At 49.1% G+C, this 25,731-nt stretch overlaps 7 protein-coding genes across 7 annotated transcripts; 3 read left to right on the top strand and 4 right to left on the bottom strand.

Annotated features, from left to right (window-relative positions):
* Positions 1-60: 60 nt before the first annotated feature.
* Positions 61-3,323, bottom strand: K444DRAFT_266525 (uncharacterized protein). Its single transcript, XM_024871442.1, has 6 exons — positions 3,066-3,323; positions 2,980-3,004; positions 2,856-2,873; positions 2,632-2,756; positions 208-2,583; positions 61-157 (listed from the first exon to the last, which is right to left on the bottom strand). Exons 1-6 carry the CDS (start codon positions 3,200-3,202, stop codon positions 94-96), a joined length of 2,745 nt encoding a protein of 914 aa, XP_024727261.1. The 5' UTR covers positions 3,203-3,323; the 3' UTR covers positions 61-93.
* Positions 3,324-4,366: 1,043 nt separating this feature from the next.
* On the bottom strand, positions 4,367-7,861 carry K444DRAFT_621734 (GPI ethanolamine phosphate transferas-like protein). The gene is made up of 6 exons (XM_024881960.1): positions 7,492-7,861; positions 5,875-7,430; positions 5,637-5,824; positions 5,443-5,584; positions 5,287-5,395; positions 4,367-5,239 (listed from the first exon to the last, which is right to left on the bottom strand). The coding sequence occupies exons 1-6, from the start codon at positions 7,667-7,669 to the stop codon at positions 4,428-4,430; spliced, it is 2,985 nt and encodes a 994-aa protein (XP_024727260.1). The 5' UTR covers positions 7,670-7,861; the 3' UTR covers positions 4,367-4,427.
* A 339-nt stretch (positions 7,862-8,200) lies between these two features.
* Positions 8,201-9,092, bottom strand: K444DRAFT_266718 (uncharacterized protein). The gene is made up of 2 exons (XM_024871444.1): positions 8,639-9,092; positions 8,201-8,588 (listed from the first exon to the last, which is right to left on the bottom strand). Exons 1-2 carry the CDS (start codon positions 8,931-8,933, stop codon positions 8,374-8,376), a joined length of 510 nt encoding a protein of 169 aa, XP_024727259.1. The 5' UTR covers positions 8,934-9,092; the 3' UTR covers positions 8,201-8,373.
* Positions 9,093-9,525: 433 nt separating this feature from the next.
* Positions 9,526-12,995, top strand: K444DRAFT_648292 (amidase signature enzyme; the record flags this gene model as incomplete). Its single annotated transcript, XM_024885446.1, has 4 exons — positions 9,526-9,547; positions 10,952-11,605; positions 11,641-12,771; positions 12,817-12,995. The coding sequence occupies 4 exons, from the start codon at positions 9,526-9,528 to the stop codon at positions 12,993-12,995; spliced, it is 1,986 nt and encodes a 661-aa protein (XP_024727258.1).
* A 293-nt stretch (positions 12,996-13,288) lies between these two features.
* On the top strand, positions 13,289-14,980 carry K444DRAFT_657366 (AAA-domain-containing protein). The gene is made up of 4 exons (XM_024886152.1): positions 13,289-13,416; positions 13,485-13,761; positions 13,810-14,182; positions 14,229-14,980. Exons 1-4 carry the CDS (start codon positions 13,354-13,356, stop codon positions 14,767-14,769), a joined length of 1,254 nt encoding a protein of 417 aa, XP_024727257.1. The 5' UTR covers positions 13,289-13,353; the 3' UTR covers positions 14,770-14,980.
* Positions 14,981-15,360: 380 nt separating this feature from the next.
* Positions 15,361-16,795, top strand: K444DRAFT_648290 (cystathionine beta-l; the record flags this gene model as incomplete). Its single annotated transcript, XM_024885445.1, has 2 exons — positions 15,361-16,623; positions 16,679-16,795. The coding sequence occupies 2 exons, from the start codon at positions 15,361-15,363 to the stop codon at positions 16,793-16,795; spliced, it is 1,380 nt and encodes a 459-aa protein (XP_024727256.1).
* Positions 16,796-18,801: 2,006 nt separating this feature from the next.
* K444DRAFT_266454 (uncharacterized protein) lies at positions 18,802-19,511 on the bottom strand. The gene is made up of 2 exons (XM_024871441.1): positions 19,293-19,511; positions 18,802-19,234 (listed from the first exon to the last, which is right to left on the bottom strand). Exons 1-2 carry the CDS (start codon positions 19,343-19,345, stop codon positions 18,931-18,933), a joined length of 357 nt encoding a protein of 118 aa, XP_024727255.1. The 5' UTR covers positions 19,346-19,511; the 3' UTR covers positions 18,802-18,930.
* Between the last annotated feature and the right edge of the window lie 6,220 nt (positions 19,512-25,731).

Here is a 25,731-nt window from a genome sequence, read left to right as displayed (position 1 = left end):
CAACACGACCATTGGCTTTTGTAATTAAAAATCCCAACGCTTCATTTCCCAGACGACCAAGACACCTTTGACAAGTTCAATAAGGCAATGCCCTCAAGCAAGAGGCACGTCCCCGTTCATTCCGCTAAGATCACCGTTAATGCCAAAGAATTGAAACCTATCTCGAGTCAGTGACGTGTATTGAAATCAACTAGACGAACAACCTACCAGTCTTCGACATTCATAGTCATAGGCACTGCTTGCGCAGATGTATTGCTCAAGGTGTCGCTGGGACTATGGCCTTGAGGATCCTGCATCGGCGGATCAAAACCTCCTTGCCACATATTTTGTTGGACCTGATAACCTGCCACTCCGGGCTGAAGCATGTTCCCTTGAGGAGGACTGCCACTCATTCCAGGCTGCCCAGTTCTCATCCTTTGAGGTAGCTGAGACGTCTGACCCGGAGTTGGCATTTGCTGATGCATTCCCATGTGAGGCATTAAGTTTGGATCCAGATTATGGGGCGGTGGAGATGAGAATTGATTAGCTTGCATGCTAGCCGATCCCTCCGGGAACAATTGGTCTGGTTGAAAATTCTCCCAGATAGATTGTGAAAGGTTTGGCGAGTTGCGAGTGACGAGGTACAAATCAGGAGGCGTTGCTGGAACAGAAAATGAGGGGTTGAATGGAGTCGCAGGTCTGGTATGAGGACGAGAATTTGTCCCACCCATGAAAGTATCTTGGTTTTGTCGTGTCGAGTTTGGCGATGCAATCGGTGGTGCTGCCATAGGAGCAAGGCCATGACCCATCTCGCGTCCTGGGGTGTGACTTGGTGTCTGAGGTCGCGATCGCTCATACGATTCCTGAGGCGCAGGTGGATTGTTGACGTTGAAATCGAGAGCCATGTCATCGTACTTTCGTTTTGTGGATTCTTCCTTCTTTACTTGGTCGATGCCCTGGGTAAGACTCTGGGCCATTTTCTTATGCCTTTTCCCAGCAGCCTTTTGAAGTCTCTCTTCGAGAACCTTATTGCCTAAGATAGACTCAAAAAGTGTGTACACCATCTTTGCAACAAGCCATACTCTTGATACATCCTTCAAGGCATTCATACAGATGTGCATCCGTTCCTGGGTAGCCTGGATGATTGAGGGTACTGACGATCGCATCTGATATACGTGCATGATAAGCGCAGAGAATAAGCTGTAGACAATAAACGCTGGACAATATCTCAATTCATCATGTGCTCCAAGGTTTTCAATGATAGATGTGATCATTGCCGCGGCCTGGAACGCAATATTCCTCGACGGATACGAGGGCTCATCCAAATAACCTCCCCCTCGCTGATTTGTTGCCGGTGGCATGTGGGCCCGGTGGAGCAAGCAAAGAGTAGTGTAGTAATTTGAATGAAGCAAAGCAGACCAGAAATGATGCCGAGATGATTCCCAATAGATTTCCTTGGGGCAGTTTTGAAGCCAGTCTGCCAAAGCCATATCACTATGAGTAAGGTCAATGGCATTCTGTCGACGAGCTTTTGACGCCACCGAGTACTGCTGTGAGAGAACAAGCCCCATGATTTCACACAGCTTCACATATTGCAAGAAAAACTGAATGTGCAACGGATCGGCTGGGAACTCTGGGGGCTCTCCACTATCATCTTCAATGAAGTCCTCCTCAGACACCATCTCGACATCCGAATCATCGGTGTTGATATGAACCGGCCGGCCCAAAGCGACAGCAACTGATCGATCACGTGTGAAGAGTGTCCACCAAATTCGTTTCCATAGTCGTTTGTCGGCTTTGCTTAGTTGAGAACCCTCGACACTTCGATGCATCCCTGAACCTTGGGCCACGATCGTTGCGACTCTGCTCCAATAGAAGACGTTCTTCGTCACGTCTTCGGGACCTTCCCAGTACCAGCCCATGAGTACAAGAGCCTGGACAATGGTAACTCGGTCATCTTCGTAGTTAGCGTCGTAAAGTGCTTTCGCGCGTTTATAGAACGTCAAAGCGGCTGGTGTGGTTGATCCATTGGCATCCATAAGCTGAGGGTTCGTACAGACTCTGGATCCTGCAAGCAGGATGGCTTGGAGGAGAAGCAGGGAGGGTGGATTCTTCGAGTCTCGATATTGCTTCATAAATCGATTTCGGTTGATGACGGGGACAATTGGAGCAACCCATTTGAAGTATGCATCCACCAGCTCGTCACAAAGAGACCTCGGTGGCAGTAAGAAGGCGCCTCGTTGGTGGAGGATATCGATTTCCACGTTGTCCAACTCGGTCAATCGTGCCCTAGAACCTCTGACATGCTCAGGCAGAGGGTAGTGCACAACATCCGCAGTTCCGTGTCTGTCGTGAACGAGAAGGGTCAAATTCGAGGATTCTCCGAGATATGCCACCCTACCGGCCTCCTTGATAGGAGCTCTTGTAAACTTGGGCTTCATGAATTGTGCGTATATACCATCGTCATCCTGTCGCTGTTTGTACTGTGCCTCGGTGAGAGAGGTAGCAGGAGTTCCATCCTGTGAATTGTAGACACTGGCGCTTCGGCCTGTACCGGGGGAGTCATTTCGAGGGGAACGTTCATCGACAGCTTCGCCGCGGTCACTGCTCGTGTCAGTTCGAGGACTCCCATGACATCCTCGGCAGCCATACCTATCCGAATCCTTTGCCTTCCCAGTAGCCGTCTTCTTCCGTTTCGGCGTCGGGATTTTGCATTCTATGGAGAATGCTACGCAGTTTGTGCATGGCACGCCCAAGCTGGCGGCATCGCATCGAACCTACAACCGTCAACCATGTGTCCCTATACGGCGCGACGTCCAAGATATGAATGTGATCGGTGTCCACAGCATGAGGCTTTTTGGGGAATTATTGGTTACCTTTCTCGCATGACAGGTCTGTTGGATGATATCTGATTAGCAATTATCTCACTTACACTCGATCCTCGGTGCCGAGGCACGCTTCGACCGCAGCCTGTACAAAAGGAATGGGATGGCTTCGTACCTCACAAGCTCGCGACGCACGTTGTCTTTGTACCTGCGTGTCAGCGATAAATACTTCCAAGCAGCATGCGCAACCTTTCAACGCACCTTCTAAAGCTCGGGTGGCCGGGAGTCTGATTGTTTGGCATTGGGTTCGATCCTTGTGGTGCGTTACTCGACGGTCCTGCATATCCGTTCGGTCGCGGCTGCGCGGCCGGCTCGCTGGAGGCCATGGCCATGTCCATGATGCTGTCCTGTCTTCATCCGCCGCGTTCAATGCGTCTGCGTTATCGCCGCCGTCGTGCAGAGCTGCCCTGTAGGTTGGTTGTGTGTTGATGCTATGCTGTTGATGGGGTTTTCGAGGGGCTTGGGCAAAGGCCGGAAGCGAAGGGAATCGAATTGGACGTCAGGTCAGTCAGCAAAAAAGTTGGGGTCGAGCCTTCCAACACCTCACGTGCGGGGATGGAGCTGCCCTGAACCCGGATTTCATGCTAGTTCTGCTGTACGTGGCTCGATGGGCACGATGGATGAAGCTGGAGACCGCTCTTCTACACAATTATAACATCATTGAGTATTTACACAACCGGGGAGGCCTAACAGCCTTGCCAGCCGTGGGAGAATCCGGGTTGGAAATCGAGAGCGACCACTTCTGGACTTTGGATCCAACGGCCCCTGGCTGGCTCCGATCAAATCGGATTACGTAGAATTCAACAAGAGCGATGGGGAAATGATGGAGATGGAGCGTGCGGATCCAGCGGGAGCAAGGCAGTTGAAAGCCGGTGGGAGGCAAGTCGAGCCAAGGACTCACTCGAAACAACTAAGACAACAGACAAGCTTGTGATACCGAGCAGTGGCAGAGAGCCTTAGCCACGTTCTGTGCCCCTAGATAGCATATATCTCTGGCGGAGCAGAGGGAGATTCCGCTTTAAGATTTAAGTGAGGAGCCTGGTGCCTGTATGGTAATTTACACGCACAAGAGAGGGGAAGGCGGTTGATCTGTGCCTGACCCTTGACGGCTCGGCTCACAACTTGGCTTTCTCCCTTCCCCAGATCAGAATCCCCACAGCAATGGGAATCCTCCGATGTCAGCTCTCCCTGTTTTACCCGCTCCACACCCCCTTTTTGCTCGTAAACTCAAATCAAACCTCACCAAGGCGCCGTAGATCGTTCCCCTGCAGGCGTACCCCAGAAAGTAGGGGGGTGCGCAACTCTAAAGGACGGAACGGATACAGTTAAAAGTGGAGATGCCGAGGTTGAAACACCATCCTGGCTTGAATACCTCATCCTGCCGTGTCAGCTTCTTAAAAATCGGGCGCCGTTATTTGCGGCGAAGCTCAACTGACTGTGAGGCGTGTGGGCGGAGTATTATGTTATGACGTCACAAGTGAAACAGAAATAATGTGACAATGTGAAGGACCTCATCTCCGCTTCCTGATCGTGAACTTGACACTCGTATATCCTTCGTCTACACTATGTACTGTTCCCATTCGGGACAGGCTTCCTCGGTATGCCGTTGGAAGCTTTTCCATTTACAGTTGCACCGAGCTCCTTTTCTTTGGTTAACTGTGGTGAACTATCCTCAACCTCCACACCAGCAATGAATAGCTCGCTCACCCCTTCCAAGCTGGCCACAAACATGCAAAGAAGGCTTGCAATGCAGAAGTGACTGATCGTTGATCCAATCTCTAACCACGATCCTTCGTCTTTGACAACCCAGAAGAAATGCAGAGTGAGAAAGTCGCTGATAGCCATCACCACCATGAAGAGTGCGGACGGAGCTACTCCTAACCTCTTGTTCAAGATCCCCAGGTTAGCCGAAATCAAAGCAAAAGGAATCATCAGCTTCAACATCAATAATGCTCCCTGGGAAAAGGGGTCGAAGATAGGGATCAGCCTAGAAACGCTCTCTAAACTGAAAGCCGAAATTGATGCGACGTTTCCGGTGCTGAAGAAGGCTGACTGGAGCAGTGTAAGGAAGAAGAATGAGACTCGTGCATCGGATAAGGTCAGCGATCGGAACGGAGAAGGTGCTAGAGAGCCAGGGACAGCAGCAGTCCCATTCGGGGTGGGTCTGAGCTGTGGCTTGTCGTATGTGTAAGCACTGTGCTCGAGGCGAACCCAGGTAATTAAGGTTACGCAAAAACCTAAATAGAAAAGCCCCTCGTACGATATCGTGAGAATGACAAATAACGGAGAAAATGTCAAGAATATGACCATCAATCGGTGCAGGTAGTGATTGTTTGGTTGCAAACGATGCAAGAATGGCATAATTAAAGGCAGAACTGTTGAGATTAAGTAAGGATCTGGGCATGAATAAGAATATGCATACCTAGAACAGCCCACCCAACAATCTGGTTTCCACGTGGAAGTCCTAGCTTGGCTTGCAGGGACAATGCGCTCGACCTTGTGACGATCATGGCTAGGATAATGAGGCCAATCTACTTCTGTCAGAAACATGTCATAGGCCGATCTCCGAGTATCTCACCTGAATCCCGACCAGCGATCTGGACAAAGCGTTATCCGCCGCTGCTGTTGAATCTCTGGCTACTTTTGACTTCGAAAGCAACTTTTTCTCGAAAACAAGGTACAAGACGCCAATTGTAACCATTAGGGCGCCGCCGGATAGGCTGTTGGACCACATCAGTTTTAACACAAGTGGGATGGGGAAACCCTGCTCACATAAGGGTGACATCTTCAACCTTCATAGCAGGCAATAAAGTAAATGAGCTCATGGCTAAGCAAGATACTACCCAAGTTCCTGCAAGCTCTTTGTTTGCCTGCAGAAAAGCCATTCCGTAAAACGCCGGCCACGAGGCAGCAGCTGCCCATAATATAGAGAAGACCTCTCGATGGGTATACCCAAGTGCCTAGAGCATATGTCAATTACTGCCAGCGGAGGGAAGCTCGGCAGCCTTACTAGAGATTCTATAAGAATCAAGCCAATGACAGCTTTCAAGAGGAGCACTACGAAACCGCCAGCTGACGTGATGTGACCAAACAAGGCTTTCCTCCCCTCCATCAAAGCATTCCGGCGGGCATAAACCTCCTCCCAAAAGCCAACGGGGAATATGGCGTAAGCATAGTATGTGAACGGCGATTTTGATACAATGAAAGAAGCGTAAAGTGATACAAGAATGGAAGAGAAGAAAATGTTTCCGAGACGGGTCCTCGAAGTCTCGGTTTTGCCGTGAAGTACGTGAAGGTCGATGACTGTTGTAAGTGCAAATGCGATCCATCCCAAATAGCCAGTGGTAATCAATGCTCGAAGGAAAAGCCAATCATAGGTTTGGAGATATCTCAACCCCTCTAGACCCACCTTGACAAAGGCGGCGGTTTCCTGTATGGCTTCCTCGTATTTTCCTTGATCGATTAGACTTCTGATAACTGAAAAGCGGTGCTCCATAGAATGTGCTTCATCGCTAAGCGGCTTGAAGGGTCGATATCGCAGCTCAGTGGCCTTCTTTTGCTCTTCTTTGACGCGATACATGTCAAGTATGCCCCTTGAATTGGCGAGAAAAGCCTCGGATCTAATAGCAATATCTCCTGCTAAATATGACAACGGCAATTCGCCAACAGAATTGACGGGGAAAGCAAGACCAGCAAGATATGCCATCAATGCGGCAACATCTGCTTGAGAAACATCGTGTCTTTGGATATGATCCAGATCCCAATCTGCAGACAGCTCATCGTGGCCTGGTGCAATCGTATCAGTGGTCGTCACCGGTTTTGCAACACCTGAACCCCATGCAATAAGAGGCGTGCGAGTATTGTCAGGGTGTCCATCGCCATGACTACCCCAATCACTCATTCCGTGGTCTGCAGTGAAGACAAAAGCAGTCTTGCCATCATTATAGAAGTCTTCGATTAACTTGGTGATTTCCTTCACTCCTTCATCGACCACTTTTATGTTGTTAAGATATTCCTTCGAATATGGTCGGTAGGCATGCCCGTTCGTATCCAGCCCCAGAAGGTGCAGAAAGAAGACAAGCTTGTCTTGTCTTAATTCAGCATCCAGGGTCGCATTTTTGGCCGCATCAGCGAAAAGCGCCTTGACCCGATCGAAGACCCAGAGATCTAAATGAACTGCGTCTTGAGAAAAATCTTCCTCTTCTGCGGCATACGTGTATGTATCGACCCGGCCAGGTACAGCGCCCAGTTCAAACATTGGTAAGATATCTGGACTTCCCCAAGACCATGTATGCCTGCTCCTGTTGAACACGCTGTCGAAATTGACTGGGTTCAGTTTCCATCCAGTCGTCACGGCAGACACATCTTCGTATAGCCCTGCAATCAGAGCCACATGCCCAGGTCTAGACTCTGTAGGGACCCGGGTATGCGATACGCCGAAGGTACCGTGCTCGAGGACGCGTGATCGTAGGAAGGGGGCAAGAGGTCGGCGGACGAGATCTGCATCGTCCTTGGGATATGGTTCCGGAAATGATTGGAAAGCTTTGTCCGCTCGAAGGCCGTCACCTGTGCAGTTGATCGCAGTTAGTAAATAGGAAAATATTATCATGGAAAGTTGTAACTTTACCGACGAAAAGAACCAGACGCTTTGCAGGGGCTTCAACACTCTCTGGCCTTACCACCTCGAACTCTCGCATGCCAGAGACAATGGGACTGACGAAATAGATATCGAATATCGAGAAGATGTAGACCAAATGGAAAGTGAGCGCAATGACTAAAAAGCCAAAGCGATTGACTCGGGCCATGGTAAATGGGTTTTTGATTGTTCTCTTTCAGAGTTGTGAACCGCGTCGTCCTCAGAAAATAATTGAATGGTCTGGAACCCGTAAAATCAGGTCTCTTCTGAAATTACTAAAAGAATGGCGCGTCCTTTGGATGGACAAATGCATATGTAAATTTTGTTGAAGAGCGTGTCTTCAGAATTAGGAGGATGGAGGTTTTGGAGATCAACGAATTGTTACCTTGATGGGACGCAACCGTCATCTCGCTCGGAAAAATTAAAAGAGCGCGCTAAGGCTAAATAGGGTTCTGAGATTTCTCGACGCTCAATACAGCCTTGAATTATATCGAAACTCTGGAAGCATACTTCGGAATTGGAAGTCATTCTTAAGCAAGTCTATTCTCGTAATTTTTATCGTTTTAATACACGATAAAAACGTCATGGGAAACGTATGCATCTGTTCGCTTAAAGGAACTCGGACTTCTGTTTCGGGCTGTCTCCAGCTAAAGGGTAACAAACCAATGCACTGAATTCATGCGACTTTCAGAGGAGATTAATAGACCAGCCTCAGGGAATTTCCATGTTCAGGGCGGAATCGAACTAGGTATAATACAACAATCAAAAATGCATGCTCTTACGCCAATAAGTCTAACATGGACGTCCAATGCTCCTTAACTCCTCATGCCCACCGTTCAAACTCATTACTCCTCACTATTCTCAAAACATTCCTCAAGCGGCCTTGTCCGTCAAGGCCTTAGCAACTCTGGCATAGAAATTCGCAGCTTGTGGTCTTGGGAATGTGATTTCATCCTCAAGATAATCTGGAAGTAACTCCATCAAAGCTCTATCCCTACTTGAATCAAGCTGTGGGATGTAACTGCATTGCACATCGTCATAGCTGTCGGCGGACTTCTCGTTTCCGGCAGCTAATTTGAAATGTAAAGCTGCGAACTTGGTCAGTAAAGTTCAGGCAAAACAAGGCTTATCAACTTACTGCCGTTACGACCGGTCTGAATACAATCAAAAACGTCTTCTTCAGCCTCACGCTTCACACTTCTGATAATCAAACCAGTGAGATCACTGTAGATGTCTTCCTTAAGCTGGGCTGCTTGTGCTACCTGAGCAGCCTCTGCAGATCCAACCATCCGGATGCCACCATTAGCTTTGACCGCACTACTTGGGACCTTGCTGGTTGTGCTCTCGACTGAGGTAGCAGCGGTTCGATTTGCAGCCAATTTTGCAGACAATGTCTTATTTTCTGACTGTGCCTCCGATAACGAAACGGTCATCCTTGCAAGCTGTGCTTGTAGGGAAGCAATCTCATTCTTCTGAGTATCGAGTTTCTTCTTCAAGACACTTGAATCCTTAGCCAATGCCGTCTGTGCAGCAACATCTGCCTTGAGAGTTGCAATCAGGTTGTTAGAAACTAAGGAAGTTAGTTAATACCCATGATGGAATTTGCACATGACATACTCTTCGTTCGTTCCTCGTTTTGCTTCTTTAGGCGTTCAAAATTCCTCTCGGCCTCCTTCAACCCAATTTCTCGAAGGTCTTGGTACTTGAGATGCAGATTCTCGTACTTCTTTGTAACTTCACCAAGCTTTCTTCTCAAAGCCGGGTCGTTTCTTTCAGTGTCTGATGCACTCCCAACCTGTCGCCGCTGTAGAGACGGTTGGCGGTGTCTCGAATTCGACCGTGCACGAGAAGCATTATGAGCTGTTTTGGTGATGGGTTTCTCAACTATTTCATCTTCCTCAGCTTCGGCATCAATGTCCATTGGCGGGACTTGTGTCTCCATTACAATCTTCTCCGGTGAAGGATCTGCAGGTGTCTCCTTCTTTGATGGACCTCGCTTCTTCGTCACGCGCGACACTGGCCTCGATGCATCGGGAGTATCCGCGATGTTTTTGTTTGTACATGACATCTCCTTCGTCGCTTTACCTTTACTAGAAGTCGTGGCCTTCTTCGTCGTAGTCTTCTTCGTCGTAGTCTTGGGTTTTGTCTGCTTCTCTACAACAATAGCATCCTCCACATCTTGACCTCCCATATCAACATCTTCGTTCGCATCAAAATCTTCCACTTCTTCAGTCTCACTCGCGTACTGCTGGTTCGTTTTGTCTGCCAACGCTGGTCTCTTGCTCCTTGTCGTCGTTGCGGGATTTGCTTTCGCCTTCGAAGTCAAACGGCCGCTTGTGCGGCGAGCTGGGGCTTTGGCTTTCGTTACTTTCGCAGGCGCAACCTTAGGCCGTCCTCGCGCTTTCTTCCCAGGAGCTCTATTCTCGGCAGCTGAATCTGGAGTAGGCATCGCGTCAACGAATTGTGTGTCTTCAGAATCCGAGTCAATCAGTCCAGAGAGCGTCGAGTGTGCGTGCTTTGGTTTCGGCATTGGGTCGGATGATGATTGATGTTAGCCAGAAATGCTTGCTACCGCGTCGCGGCGAGTATTAAATTGGAAACACGCGACGAAGCGAAAGGATGTTACTTTCGAGAGCGAAGCAAAGCAATTGAGTTGCAGACGGTATATCAACGCGTTGGATGTCGTGCGCAAGATGAATGCTAGGGTGTTGAGAAGTTGTAGCAAGGATAGCAACGAGTGAGGGGATGGGTTGGTGGGAACTTGGAAGTAAACAAATAGAATCGGTAGCCACGATCAAGCCGGAAACTAGTCCATATTCGGCTAGGGAGCTCAGCCACATCAAACCTCGACGAGAAACCCCCGAAACCCAGTGCACTTGCATCTCCTCAACAAAGCACCCAAATCTTCCCCTCTTAGCCAGAATCAGATGTTAAGCTCTGCTGGCCATGAGTGGGAGGCGAATGCCGAGTGGCCAACGAATATGGATACCATTAGGGGAGGAAATCGCGAAGACAACACCGTCTTGGTAGTCCGAACTCCGAAGTCAGAAAACTCTTACGGACCGAGACCTAAACTTGTCATGGTAGATCGAATACTTAAACACGTTCCTCTCCTTTCTGTCATTGATTCAAAGAGGTTTGCGTCTCTCATATTCTGAGATCTGAGCAAAGTTTCGGCTTACGACGGGTTGAGTAATTCCAAGAGTGGGCAATTAGCCTTCAGATCTCTGGAACGCTTTTCCCCCACTCACTGGAGGACTATATCCTCTTACTTAGTGGCTTCTAACTCGTACATTGGCCTGATTCATCTCTTCTGACACCAACAACGAATATAGTTGGTGTATGTTCAACTTCCTACGCGCTCGCAGATAATGGCATCTGTAAGTGTCTTCCCTCCTCAACCACACAGAAGTCGGTCTCATTCTGTTCCAGATTCCTGACCCTGTGTCAGATCACGGCAATGGTCTTAGCATAGTCGAAGCTTCAATCAACGAGATACGCAGAGCACTTGATCAGGGCTGGATCACCAGTGTTGAGCTCGTGTCAAAATATCTGCATCGAATTGCGGTTTACGATCGACAGGGGAAGCTGAATTCGATACCTGTCTTGAATTTATCAGTCTTCGAAGATGCGGCTGCATCAGATCACCGGCGAGCTAGTGGCCTTCCCATACGACTACTAGAAGGCATTCCCTTCACTGTCAAAGATAGTTATAAGGTGAAAGGCATGACTGTAGCATCCGGTTCGCCTGCGTTTCGAAATCTCGTAGCCAACGAGGACGCCTTCACTGTTCAAAAGCTTCGAGATGCTGGCGCTATCCTGATTGGGAAAACAAACATGCCGCCGATGGCAGCTGGTGGGATGCAACGCGGTGTCTACGGGCGAGCCGAAAGTCCATACAATAAGGATTATCTTACCGCCGCATTCGCTTCGGGGTCTTCTAATGGATCGGCAACCTCTACTGCTGCCAGCTTTGCTGCGTTTGGCATGGCTGAAGAGACGGTATCATCGGGAAGAAGCCCTGCCTCTAACAACGGACTAGTAGCTTACACACCCTCGAGAGGACTAATCTCAATACGGGGAAACTGGCCTCTATATCCTACGTGTGATGTGGTAGTTCCACATATCGCAATGTACAAGATTTGCTCGAAATTTTGGACATTATTCTGGTCAAGGATGAGCGCAGAGCAGGAGACTTCTGGCGAGCCCAGCCTTTTGTCACACTCCCTCCCCTTTCCGATGTCAGACCGCCGTCCTTCGAGTCCCTGACAAACGCTAAGACGCTACAAGGCAAACGCATCGGTGTTCCAAAGATCTATATTAGAAAATCAAAAACCTTGAACAACCCAATAAATACCCGTCAATCCATCCTAGACCTCTGGTATCAAGCAAAGAAGACTCTCGAGAGATTAGGCGCAACAGTGGTTGAGACGGAGTTTCCTCTCATGACCGAGTACGATACCGTCAGCACATTAAATCCCGCAAAGTCTCCACAATCAGCAAATAATACGGGACTCCGAAACATGTCTGTTAGCGATGGCATCACGGAAGAGTGGAACTCAATCGAAAGACGCGAGCTTGTTGCCTATGCTTGGGATGACTTCTTGCGCCAGAACGGTGACCCTGCCTATCCATCACTCTCCAGCGTCGACGCGTCTCAAATCTTTCCTCGCCCTCCTGGCGCCCTCCAGGATCGATATGGAAAGCTGGGTGCTCCGATACCATACTCCACGGTTGTGTCCCTTGTCTCCGAAGACAGAGGATCGATCAACTCCCTTCCAGGCATGGAAGTTGCACTTCATGCCCTCGAAAATCGGCGAAAGTCTTTCGAATTCTGGCTTCAGGTAGAAAACTTCGACTGCATCGTCTTTCCTGCTAATGCAGACGTGGGTCGCGCTGATACAGACACAAATGAAGCATCCGCAGATGCAGCGTGGAAGAACGGGGTTCTATATTCCAATGGCAATCGCGTGATCCGACATTTGGGAATTCCAACAATTACGGTTCCCATGGGAATCATGGCGGATACGCAGATGCCTGTCGGATTGACCTTTGCTGGAAAGGCATATGATGATACGAAGCTGTTGAAGTATGCATTTGCGTATGAAGAGAAGAGTAAGAATAGGAGAGCGCCTAAAGGGACGCCGGAATTAGAGAGCGACTTGATTCAGACCCAGACTAGGGTTGCGAAAGGAGGAGCAAGTCCGCCAATAGTCACAATTGAAGGGCAGAAGCGGGTAGATGGCAATGGCCGGGCTCTGCTGAGGTTGAGTGGGACTTTTGAAGCTGGGGAGACTGACGACGTGGATACCCTAGTTGTGACTGTTGATGGCAAAAGTGTTGCCGTTGCCATTCAAGGTACAAATTGGGAGACGGAGAGTGATATTAAAGTCGATGCTACCACAGGCAAAGCAGAAATCCACAAGACAATGGTTATTGCTCTTGTGTTGGGTAAAAATGGACGGTCGACTGCAAAGCTCCTGCTTTTGGATTAAGATAATTAATCTTTTCCTTACACTACTATACCTTTGATGATGGATATAAATGTTTTTAAAGAAAGAAATAGTTGAAACTCTATCGCAATTTAATTTCGATAACGAAAAACGACCCCTTTTTGTCTCGCTTGATTTGCCCGGCAAAACGTCGGCGTTCATCTGCGTAAACTTACGGAGTAAGGCAAGAGCGACTAGTCCCAATGCGCCCTAGACTGACAAAGCAATATCATTATCAGCCTCCGATAAAGTTGTGGCGGACGCGAATGCTTTCTTTACACGCTCGACACCGAGGCAAATCATCTCGAAATTCCCATACACGAAGCCAAGAATATCCGAGGGCCCTGCCAACATCATCACGATGGGTGATGGCGGGTCAAGAAAGTATGGCCTGCTGCAGGATCTCCTGCTCATCGTTGTCTCTGTAAGTTATATCACCACATGCCCTCAGAGAAAGGAAGGCACATTTGCTAATTGTGGCTATATTTGTAGAGCTTCTCCATGTATTATATTGCAAAGAGTGTAGTGTCCAGCCTACCATTAGGGACGGATTCGGAGAAAGAGCAGCATGAGCAAGCACGTGTCAAGGCGACGGCAAATCTTCGAAGGCTCGACAGGTTAAAGCACGACACGGACTCGGGGGACGATTCAGGGAGAGGAACGGATAATTCACGGCGACCTCGAAAGGAGGACTTCGATTTGGATCAATATGAGAGTCAAATAGCGATGGAGGTTGTTGCGCCAGAAGATATACCAGTTGGATTTGATGGTCGGTCTTACCCAAAGAATTTCCTGTTTTTTTAACTAACAAATTTAGATATCGGTGGTCTTGAAGATATTATCGAGGAGCTCAAAGAATCCGTCATATACCCCCTAACAATGCCACATTTATACTCGCACTCGTCGTCCCTCCTGGCTGCACCTTCAGGTGTTCTCCTCTATGGTCCTCCTGGATGTGGAAAAACTATGCTCGCAAAGGCTCTTGCACACGAGAGCGGAGCATGTTTCATCAATCTTCATATTTCGACCCTGACAGAGAAGTGGTATGGAGACTCGAACAAACTCGTACGAGCTGTGTTTTCTCTGGCCAGAAAATTACAACCGACGATTGTTTTCATCGATGAAATAGATGCTGTTCTTGGGCAAAGACGAAGCGGAGAGCACGAGGCAAGCGGTATGGTCAAGGCAGAGTGAGTATTCATATTTGTCCACATCTTTGCTACTAACATCTTCAAGATTTATGACTCTGTGGGATGGTCTGACGTCTGCAAACGAGGCAGGTGTTCCTGCTCGAATCATGATTCTTGGTGCAACAAATCGAATACAAGATATAGACGAGGCCATTTTACGAAGAATGCCGAAAAAATTCCCGGTTTCTTTACCCTCGAACTCACAGAGACGGCGGATTTTGAAGCTCATTCTGAAAGACACCAAGATCGATCCTAACAAATTTGATATCGAATACTTGACTCGGGTAATGGCCGGCATGTCAGGCAGTGATATCAAAGAAGCATGCAGAGATGCAGCTATGGTGCCAGTACGGGAGTTCATGAGAGAGCAGAGAGAGCAGGGTGCTACTATGGCTGGAGTTAGAGCGGATGCCAATTCCATAAGGGGCGTCAGGACAGAGGACTTCTTCGGGCGGAAGGGGGGTGGACAGATTATCAAGGATAATCATGCCCAGCAATCAGCCAAGCGGGCCGAGAAGAAGGTTGAGGGCTCAAGCGATGAGTACGAAGACTTCGACGATAATGATGCAGCGGAATCAATGGATTGAGCCTGGAAACTTGTTGGGTACTGTAATACTTGGATAGTTGTGTAGTTGTGTAGCATATGGCGGGGGCGTTTCTCGGGTTTCAAATAGAACTGCGGCAGATAACGATGGAGTTGCTGGAGCACAGAGCTCGTGTGAGGGTAAATAAGGATAGAAGACTTTCATCTCTTCTCATGAATATTGGTAGTTTGTCCATGGCAAACCTCTTTCCCTTTCTAGATTCACTCACCCTTTTCCACGTAAAGAGTAAACAGTTCCACTGTTCTCTTTTCTTGCGTGCCACAGCCCCTGGTGTGGTATTGGCTCCGCGGGTCTGAGCACGTCATTTCAGACGACAGCGAAAAGAGCACGCCACCGCGATCCCGGCAGCTGTTTTACCCCACGAAACCGCTATTGGTGACTCCCAGGCACAAACTCAACTTCAACCTTCCACAATCATTTTTGGTGGTACATAAGAGGGAAATCCCCGTGGAGCAATTGGTAGCATCGATTGAGCTCAACCTCAGTCGCATTCGAGACCTGAAGAAGACGGACAGCATCACCCACGACAACCCCACTGCCACCACGGTCCCACCGATATTCGGACAGAGAAAAATGTCTACACCGCCACGGCCATCAGAAGGGTTTGGAGAGAGCAAGCTCAATGGAGCCGTAGGCAAAGCATTTCCTCATATCGACCTGGATGGTCATGATCTGCCGCCCTCTCCGGCACCTTCGAGTCCTCGAAATGGTCGAAAATACGCCTTGGCCACGGAGTTGGTGTATACAGAGAGCAAGGATCAATATGGAGCTTCAAGCATGCCAATCTATCAATCGGCGACCTTCAAGCAGAGCTCTGCTTCGGGAGGCTCGGAGTACGATTACACTCGGTCAGGAAACCCAACTCGGACACACTTGGAGAGACATCTTGCGAAGATCATGAACGCCTCGAGAGCACTGGTTGTTGGTTCAGGAATGGGTGCTTTGGATGTTATTACGCGAATTTTGCGACCAGGAGATGAGGTTATTACCGGTGATGACCTGTACGGAGGAACAAACAGGCTGTTGACGTATATGGCCACCAATCACGGAATCATCGTCCACCATGTCGATACCACGATTCCGCAGCGGGTGCAGGAAGTTGTCTCAGCGAAGACGGCTATGGTGCTATTGGAGACTCCAACAAACCCCCTGATCAAGATTGTAGATATCCCTTCGATTGCGAAGATTGTGCATAAGATGAACCCGACGGCTTTAGTAGTGGTTGACAACACCATGCTCTCTCCCTTGCTATCGAACCCCCTCGATCTCGGCGCGGATATCGTCTACGAGTCCGGAACGAAGTATCTTTCAGGACACCACGATATCATGGCTGGAGTCTTAGCGTTCAATGACCCAGCGATCGGAGACAAGATGTATTTCACCATCAATTCGACTGGTTGTGGATTGGCGCCCAATGACGCGTTTCTGCTCATGAGAGGTATCAAAACTCTGGCAATCCGTATGGAGAAACAGCAATCGAATGCACAGAGAATTGCAGAGTTCCTTGAAGCACACGGTTTCCGAGTTCGATACCCTGGATTGAAATCCCACCCTCAGTATGATCTCCATTGGTCCATGGCAAGAGGAGCAGGAGCTGTCTTGTCCTTCGAGACTGGGGATGTTACTTTATCCGAGAGAATCGTCGAGGCTGCTCGACTATGGGGTATTAGTGTGAGCTTTGGATGTGTCAACAGCTTGATCAGCATGCCATGCCAGATGAGTCACGCGAGCATCGATGCGAAGACGAGGAAGGAACGCAAGATGCCAGAAGATATAATCAGACTATGTGTTGGCATCGAGGACCCAGATGATTTGATTGACGATTTAAGCAGAGCAGTAAGTGCCTTGTTCGAGATTCATTGACCCCTCAGCCTAACTAATATCCAAACAGCTTGTTCAAGCCGGAGCTGTCACTGTGACTTTGGATGGATTTCACGCCACTGGCTCAGCGGCGGCATTAGCTGACGTCCCAATAGAGGAATCAGATGCTGCTGCTGCACCATCATGATACTCGCATCCATTTCCTGGCATTGCAGGCGCTGGCGTTTGTGGAGTGGAAAATTTCGATTCCAGATATTCAATCGGCTAAACCTGGTTTGGAGAGCGTCATGGGGGAAAAAATAGACGTCGGTGGAATTTGCCGTTGTCTTTACAGAACCTTTCATTCATTCTTTTTTGCTTCTTTATCAGAAATTGACCAGTCAAATCGATAGTCGATGATATGAGGGCTTCTGTAATTGTCCTCGGAGTTCGCCTGGTACCAATGATCTACATTCCTCACGATTTCACATCACACAAGGCCCGGGCTGTCGGGATCCCGGGATCACGGAGCTGGTTCCGTTGAGATCAAGGATACATGAGCTCTAGTAAAAATTGCTTTTGCATGTCAGCTTGCTATGGTTTAGACTTCGCCCACCCCAGCGCACCTTTACATCGAACTTTTGATGTCCTGCATTCTCTCAAGCCCCCGTTTTGGCGTCAATGCGCCACGACCGAAGGGTTGGGATGTATCACGTTACCCAGTGACACTTCGTGGTTGTTGTGCTTCTATCCCTTAATCCCTTTTCTTTTATCTGTTGGGCCTACCCCAGCTTTGTAAACACTGTAGGGACCTCGCTGTCGCCCAAATGTCATCGCCGAGCGGCCTCACGGCATCCTACTCTGGTACCTGCATTTAGCACTCGTAGTTGCTATAAAATGGACGGGACCGTCGTCGACGGCTAGGACTAGGCACTCTCATGCTACAGCGGCGTCATTGGATACAGCAGCGCCGTCTCGCGACTCGCGCAACCCACATCGAGACTCCTTCGACTTACGAGCCTCCTCATATTTGCGGCTATGTTCAATTCGAATCATGTGAGAAAGGTTTCTCGGACTCTCGTATTACTCCTGTGCTGAACATAATCCAGATAATCCATATACCTGCGCGAGCCACAAGACCTGTCTTTGGAACTCTCATCTAAAAGTACTCGGTTGCGGAAAACCCAACTTCGATTAACTACATCCATCATGCGTACCCTATCGTGCCTTGCAAGAGTGTTACGCCGACTGCCTTGCCAATCCCAGCGCAATACGATGGTAAAAAGCATCTCAGTCACTACTTCCTCCCTTCCCATTTAATAGCAGAATAATTAACTCCAGCTAGCGGATCGGACCTCCCCCACTATGCAACGCCCCGTGTAGGGCCCGAAGCAAGTTATTCAATCCTCCACTGCCAATCAACATGCCACGAAGAGCCCTTCTACGTCCACATAACGTACCACGGTCAAACCACCATCGGACACTTACCACGCTGGTTAGGAGACGACGCGGATATCACTTACGCTACCCGGATCCCGCGTATCAGTCAAGACTACTGAGACCGGGGGGGTTCACGCTCCAGGAAACGCAGACGTTGTATTCGACTTCTCTTTCCGCAGGGGTAGCCTTTACGAGATCGATTGCAGGCTCGGCGGCGACTGCGAAGGGGGAGGTGGAGCGGGAAACGCACTGCAGCAAGAGTGATGGAGTCGAGGCGGGGTCGTATGTGCCGCAGTAGAAATACAAAGAGTTTGTGGCTGGTAGTGTTATTGGGGGGGTTATGGTGCTGGTCATTGTGATTCTTGCTGTTGGAATTTTTGTTTCTTGGAGAAGGAAGGTTAAGGGAGAGGTGCGAGGGAAGCGGACGATATCTTGGAGTTGAGGGAGGTGGGGTGTAGGGAGGATATTAGGGAAGAGAGGAGGATTGCTTGAGGGGGGAAATTTATGCCTGGATTTGTCATTGAAAGGTTGCATGTTCTCATCGAATTCGGTTCTACGAAGTTGGGAATTTTGAGTGAGTTCTATCTTCACACTTTCCAAACTTGTTACGCAGAACCCCCAGCCACACAGTTTATTTTTTGCCATACATGACAACTTTTTGTTGCCCTTCTTTAGATAAGTGCGGTACAAGACCACCTATCTAGTGAAACGGAAGTGATTGTGCTTTGGCCTGGCCGGAATGCATAAATCCATTATATCCATCAACTCGGGCAATAAATCCCCCCTTTTTTGAAGTTCTCAGATCTTGTTGAGGCATTACGGCAGATTAGCCGAGGGGAGGTTTTGTCAAGTGACTCAACCCTCAGCTCTTCGTATGCCTCAAGTCTGTCCCTCCCTATTCTCCTAGCCAGGCCTCTGGAATCTTTCGGATACAGGGACGACGGAGTCACGATTTTCGTAAACCCACCGTTGGAGCTGGTGTTGGTTTTGCTCGTCGGCAGGAGCAACTTCATGGGGGTCTTCGGATAGAGCAAGCGAGTGCATGTCAGATCGGGAATCGTGTGCAGCAGAGTCAGTGGTCTTGCTGTAGCCATTCTTGTTATTTGGGGCGAGGCTACAGTGGAGAGCTGGTGCATTCGATGTGGAGGGTGAGCTGTTGTCTCCAGTGGGTGCGTTTATTGGCTCTGGAGCCGTCTTTGAAATAGCACTGCATGGCATGTTAGGAAGTGTCCATCTAATGGGAATGGCTACGCTAGATTTCATACCTCTTGTCCGACTTACTGGGACTTGCTTGAAGTTTGTCATCTGAGCCCGCCATCTGACCAACAGGGGAAGTCCAAAGAGTTGAGGCGAAACGGACCCAAGTTAGAAGATTAGAGGTATCTGGAAAGTGACAGATACTGGGTTGAGGGAGAGCTGGGGAAAGGGTGGGTGTTATGTACTTGCCTAGAACTAGCTAGTTTTTCTTCTCGTCCCGTAACTCAGTTGGACAACTAATCAGGGGTGAAGGAAAATGCGCCGATAAAGAAAGAATACCATTCAGCTGATGAGCGACGCATTTGGGACTCTGATTTTTGGGTCTTAGAACTTGGGCTTGACACCGCCTCTCAAATTTAATGTTGAGCGACAGCCTTCTTCAAAGCCGAGTATCTTAAAAAGCTACTATATCTCCCTTGGACAAGGGTCCCATACCGTTGACTTGACATGAAAGCCGGCACATCCTTTCCTTTTCAGTCGATCTCAGCGAGGACTTGCGAAAATTGCAGCTCATTTCTGTCATTTGCGTCTTTTTGTCATGGCCATCCCGGACTGGACTACCAGACATTACATTCAAGGATATTTACTACCCATGTGCAAATTAATCGGTATCTTTTCTTTTTCCCTCCTTCAGCATGCACACGCACTGCCGACTTCGACCGTTGATCTCGGTTAGGCAAGGGGGTTGGTCCCATCAACTCTACATACTGTAGTCACTTGCGAATTCACGTCCCGTGGGGTGTGTGCTGGGGCACAACCACATAATCCCGCCCCGGGGAACAGGATCTTTCCTACCCGGGGCCTCTCGGCAGGCTTCCCATTGACACTGTGGCTCGCAGAAGATCAATGCACACGTGGCGAGATGGGGCTGCAGGAAGACTGAATGGGGAAGCAAGCGCTCTTATCCGCGTCGAACCGAATCAACCCAACCTACCGGCACACCAAACCCCCTTCTTTCTGATGTTGGGATTCCCTCCGCGTGCTCGAGTCAAGCCTTCTGGAAAACAAGCTGAGATGGACGAGTTGAGACGTGAACATTGGCTGCTGCGGAGCAGGGAAGGCCGGAATAGTCCCCATGGAACGAGATACCGTGCTTCCGAAGGCAGGGTGCGCGCAGCGGTGTAAGCCCATGGGGGGCAGGAGGACTCCAGCCACGGGTTCTCCACTGAAACCGTTTCCAGACGCAACTCTAGACGCACCCGCTCCCCGAGAAGATCCCGCCTTCCTTACGCAAACCACGCAGGATGGGGATCCATTTCCAGAAAAGGAAGGAGCCGAGAGAAGAGCCCATATCACACCATCTCACAACCGTATGGGTTTCGAGAACATGGCGCACTGAGCACACGGAGAGAGGGAGAGAAAGAACAGACTGCCTATAGTAGAGGTATTGTTAAGCCCGTCGCTGAGTTGTCCAGGTTCCGAAGTGAAGGTGTTTCCCTGAGAGGCCACAGACGAAGTGGGGTGAACGTGTGAGCTTTGCAGATTTCCGCGAACCTTACATCCGTCACATTCCATCATTTCCTATCACATTCGAAGCAGCTCAGTGCTCCATTCCCGGAATCAGAGCGAGCAAGAAGCAATCAAAATACTATTAGCAATTCCGCACGGGAACCAAGGCTCCCTCGTAAAGTTGGGGGCTAGGTGGGTGGCCCGACCCACTGGTAAGGCTAGGTCCTTGCCCTAAACGCCACCAACAACCTTCACCGGTTTTGCAGTGGCTGTGAACAACACCCTTCCGAGAGCTGCCTCCTGATTTGGCCGGAAATTGCAGTGACTGTCACAAACTTCACTTCCGACTTCAGCGCTACCCCCCATCGACTTGGCATGGATTACCTTGCAATTGGCGCCGTTGTATCAAGAACAACCAGAGCCCAACAGGAGTTGATTAAGGATAGAACACTAGTCCATAATCACTTTAGTCCGAGCAAAGATCCACTCCACTATCTACATTCAGGGTATTGTGGCCTGCTATCGGAAATTGGTATTATAAAGGGAGCTCTGTAACTGTCGCGGCGTCCGGAACATCAGAAGGCGGTAATCGTTAACTCGCTTAAAAGGGGGGTCAGTGACTCTTGTTTCAGCGACAGCGGGCTTCTCTTTACTCGTATTCTGGAGGCCAAGGTATTTGTTGAATTGGCGGCACACTAGCTTAACCAGTTTACCATTCCTTCCAGCACCAGGTTCAAGTACTAATTAGTTTTCTACATTCTCATTTATCATGCGTCACTCGCGAGAGCTTATTAGCTTATTAATATCGTCATTTATATCGTCATGTACTGAGGAACACGTACACTGGAACACACACATCGCTGGAGCCACTGGCTATAAGAGCGAGGCGTTGTACCCTCACCTCTCCTCTTTCCTTCTTCACTCTGCCTGTACTTTACTTAATTAGGCCTAGCCAACCATTAATGATATCGTTTTGCACCTATATATTGCCCTCAGTGTAGTAGCATTCTTTACTACATTCGGCGGTGACCACTTACATCATATTCACGGCGATGGCTTCTAGCTTCTGACCTCGCCAATGTAGCTGGTATCGTCACCAAGCATGTAATTTGTGTCGTGAAGTTTCTGAAGTGCCATCATCCTCGTTCCATCCAGTCCACGTTCACAGATTACACGAGTGAAGCTCCTTTGCGGTCCAATCCCACAGCTTCTTCGCCAACTCCGTGTCATTAGGAAGTTTTGACCCAGCCTTCTTGCCAACAGGAACATCAAACTCCCCAATTTGAAAGTCCTTGCTCGCCGCTGCCCACAGCTTATTCAAGCCACTGTGCTGAACAGTAGCTAGCACCACCAAGCTGGCGGTCGAAACCAACCACGGTGCCAATACATGAGAATTTCGTATCCATCTTCCGTCCATCCCGCAGGGGCGGCTATGACCCCTGTATTGTTAAATAGAATATCGAGACGTGACGACGAGCCGAGATATTTCTTGGCAGCATTTTGAACTGATCTCAGAGAAGCAAGGTCCACCTGCAAAAACAGTGATCTTGCCATCAGGAACAGCAGCTCTGATATCGACAACAGCAAGACGCCCCTTCTGTATGTCGCGTGCTGTGATAACGCCGGTGCTAAAACTGACTTTCCCGCTCGAACACATCTCGAAGAATGGTGGTTATACCAGTAAATATGACGAAGAGACACGAGAAAGCAAATTTGACGAAGCGAGATGTAGAGAAAGAAAACAGGAATGGAGGGGCTTATAATGAACAGCCTGCCTTTACCCAATGCCATCCCGCTTATTAGCCATTGAACTTGCAATTCGTTCACTCGTTCAAGTCTGAGCAGTCCTCATGGGGAGATGGTTAAGTCCAACGCAGTTGGAAGCTTGTTGCAGACAAAGCTAGCCATTTCAGAGAAAAAGGGAAAGCAACCTAACCCGAAACGATTCTCCAAACGTGCTTACTTCAACTACACAAATCTCGACATTCTACTATTCATTTGTTGACGGGACTCGGGTTGATTTTCTTGGCAGCCTCGAAGTCGATTTGCCTCCACGAGTTCCGTTCTTCGACACCCCTGTCTCTCATCCCACAACTGAGCCCCCCGTCGAGAACTCAATACCTCCACTCTGGCTCGGACTTCAGCGGCATCTTCTTTAACCTTCAAAAGTCCACATACCTTTTTATCGATCTCAACACAAACCCCACATTCACATACAGACGAGCCCACGACCACCTCGCCCAGTGCGTTAATCTACAATAAGACCCCCCCCTAGGCTATCCTGTCCACGATCGGGTCTGCAAAATTCTTGCCGAGAAGCTCAAGTCGTGCATTGATGGCGTCAACCTCAATTGCTTTGCAACCGATGGGATGATTGGTGTACTCGTGAAGTGATTGTTGTTTGTTGGTGGCATCATAGATGTCGGGGCGGCGCACAAGGCCTGGTTCGGGGTCAGAATATCCAAGGTTGCCGACGCGTTGCAGCTATGAGAATGGGGTAGGATAAAGACGGATATGAAAGAGTTTTCGTATCTTGAAGAGTTGCATGGCCGTCCGTGCTCGGCGCTATGGGATGCAGCGGTGATGGGAAATGCACTCGCAGCTTGAAATTATATCACTTGCTGATTACTCTCCGTTATCAGCATGATACTGATTGAGCTATTGGAAGCACACGGAATCCAAATACTCTATTAGTACATCATTGATAATCCCTTTTAAGTTTAACGCAAACCCAGAAATGTCCGATCGCTTAGTACCCTCTCCACGCAAGATGCCAGCATAGTGCCATACATGGAGTAGACTCACATTACCTCACAATTGAGATTGGCTCTATTCCCAGTTAGACCTAACCAGTCTCTCATTGACAGGCAAGTTCGTATTCGACGTTTCCTCCGCCCATGTCTGGAGCTGAGGGCTCTGTGGCTGATATTGGTCTGCAGGATCCCCAGCCTCGGAGGAATATTCCAACATCGTGGACGAGTTCTTGTACGATTCTTCGTAAGTGTAGAAGACATCTGTTGTAGAAAGCCGTTCGGCAGGGCAGGAGTCGGACACTTGTGCTTGAGCGGTCTGCAGATGGTACGTGTTCGATGATGTGTAGTTGCCACTGGCGGCATAGGGTGTGGAAGCATAGTTTGTGTTTTGAAAGTTTGGATAAGCGTTGATTTGGTGATGCGGAGCTAGAATGGTAGTCGTGTGCTGGAGTGCGGCTTGAGAGTATGACCCAGATACGGGGCTTGGCTCATGGGTGTATGGATCATACATCTTGTTGCTGAAGCTTGGAGGATTGGTGGATGCGGGAGTCGCCATGGAGGAGTTTCTCTTGGGAGATTCTTCAGGAATTAGTGGGGTCCCCTTGGCCTTAGAGCTCTTCGAAGTGACTCTGGAAATGGCTTTGTCAACAATATTCGTGAAAGCGGTGAGTATAGACATATTACCTATTCTTCGATTTCTTTGACGTTTTCTTTGGTTGGAAAATCGCCTTTCCCATGACTGGAAGGTGGAGGTTTGCTGGCGCTGAGTTGCAATAGGTTCGCAAAAGATACTTTGAAAGTGATTTGAAAAGAGGCTTGCCAAGCTCCGAGGGAAGGATGTACGAGGATTTTGAGAGTGAGTTGGAATTAATCGAGGAACTGCGGTGGCATTTATACGTTATAGGGGTTTAGGTGTTCTTGATTCAGTCTTCCGGAGCTAAAGGTCTGATAGGAGAGAAACAAGGGGGGCAGTTCACACACGGACACCAAACACGTTAACAGCCAGAACGCTTTCATATACCCAGCCACCATTAGTCTGTATGTTTGAGTTATGTTAGAACTTGGGCCTTCAAGTCTTGATTCCGCCGTAGGGGAGCCCGACTACCTCCCGTGTTCAAGTGATTGTTCAGAGCCTGTATAGCCGTGCAGGCCGGGATCATGAAGAAACCTCCTGCAGTGCTCCTGGACTGAAGCGAACATTTGTGGTCAGTGCGGTCCGATTTGGTGATCGACGGCTTCGGGCGGTAAAGGGTTGCGTTTAAGCGTTTCCTTCCGAAAAAGCCATTGCAAGCCTTTTCGTTTGTCTTCAAGTTCAAGCCCGGGCCACGATGCTGCACAGGCGTCAGGCACGGATGGTGACACACCTCCACCTTTCCCAACCACATGGATAACCCGACTCCTGATCCCAGAATCCGCGGGAGCCGTAGGTCAGACCACCCAAGTCAATCCTCCTCTGAGCTTGCTCTAGGTTGATCCCTACAGTATGCGACGCATGAAACTAAAGGGGAACTCGAGACATGGGACCGTCTGCTTTTATGCCATGGTGCTGGAATTGGCCAAAAATGGTGATTTAACTGCGACTGAAAGAAATTGATCAAAGCCGTGCATGAGAAGAGTGCTTACGTGGCCTTTGCAAACGGCTGCAGGAATGAAGAGGTGTGGGCATATTCGGCCTGGCCCGGATGACAAATTTGAACCGCACTGATCGATTCGATTGATGAAAGGGCATTGAGGCATATACAACAAGCAAGAAATATGTTCCCGGAAAAGCCAATAATCGTCAATACCGCGGATAGGATGTGGATAGGACGTGGATCTGATACGTTGTATTCCCGAGCTTGGTGACTGAAATCTCTCCCCCACGACACGATCTCAGCTTGCACTAATGCACCATACCCAGAAGATTGGAACTAGCGCCAGCCACTGATCGATCTTTGCAGCCGTCCACCAACCACTGCATAGGTGCTGGATCACCCCGCGAACTGGGCTACTTGTATTCCCCAGACTAAGTCAGGGGAGCCGGTTATCGGTCGTCTGTGGAGCTCCAATTTACGAAGCGGGTTGGCAATGCCATGCAGGCTCCTCAAAATAGAATGGAGCGATTGTTGTCGGTATTGAATCTAAAAATTAGGAATCACCTGGAAACGTATATTCATTTCCATTGCAAAGAAGTCAACCTTGCAAACAAGGTGAGGAGGGAATGCTTCGTTCACAAGGCCGGGGCCTAGGATCTGTATTGTGCGTC

Source organism: Hyaloscypha bicolor (genome assembly GCF_002865645.1).
Source record: "Hyaloscypha bicolor E unplaced genomic scaffold K444scaffold_183, whole genome shotgun sequence".
NCBI classification, from domain to species: Eukaryota; Fungi; Ascomycota; class Leotiomycetes; order Helotiales; family Hyaloscyphaceae; genus Hyaloscypha; species Hyaloscypha bicolor.
Note: the sequence above shows the minus strand (reverse complement) of the source record. Positions and strands in the feature narration are given on the sequence as shown.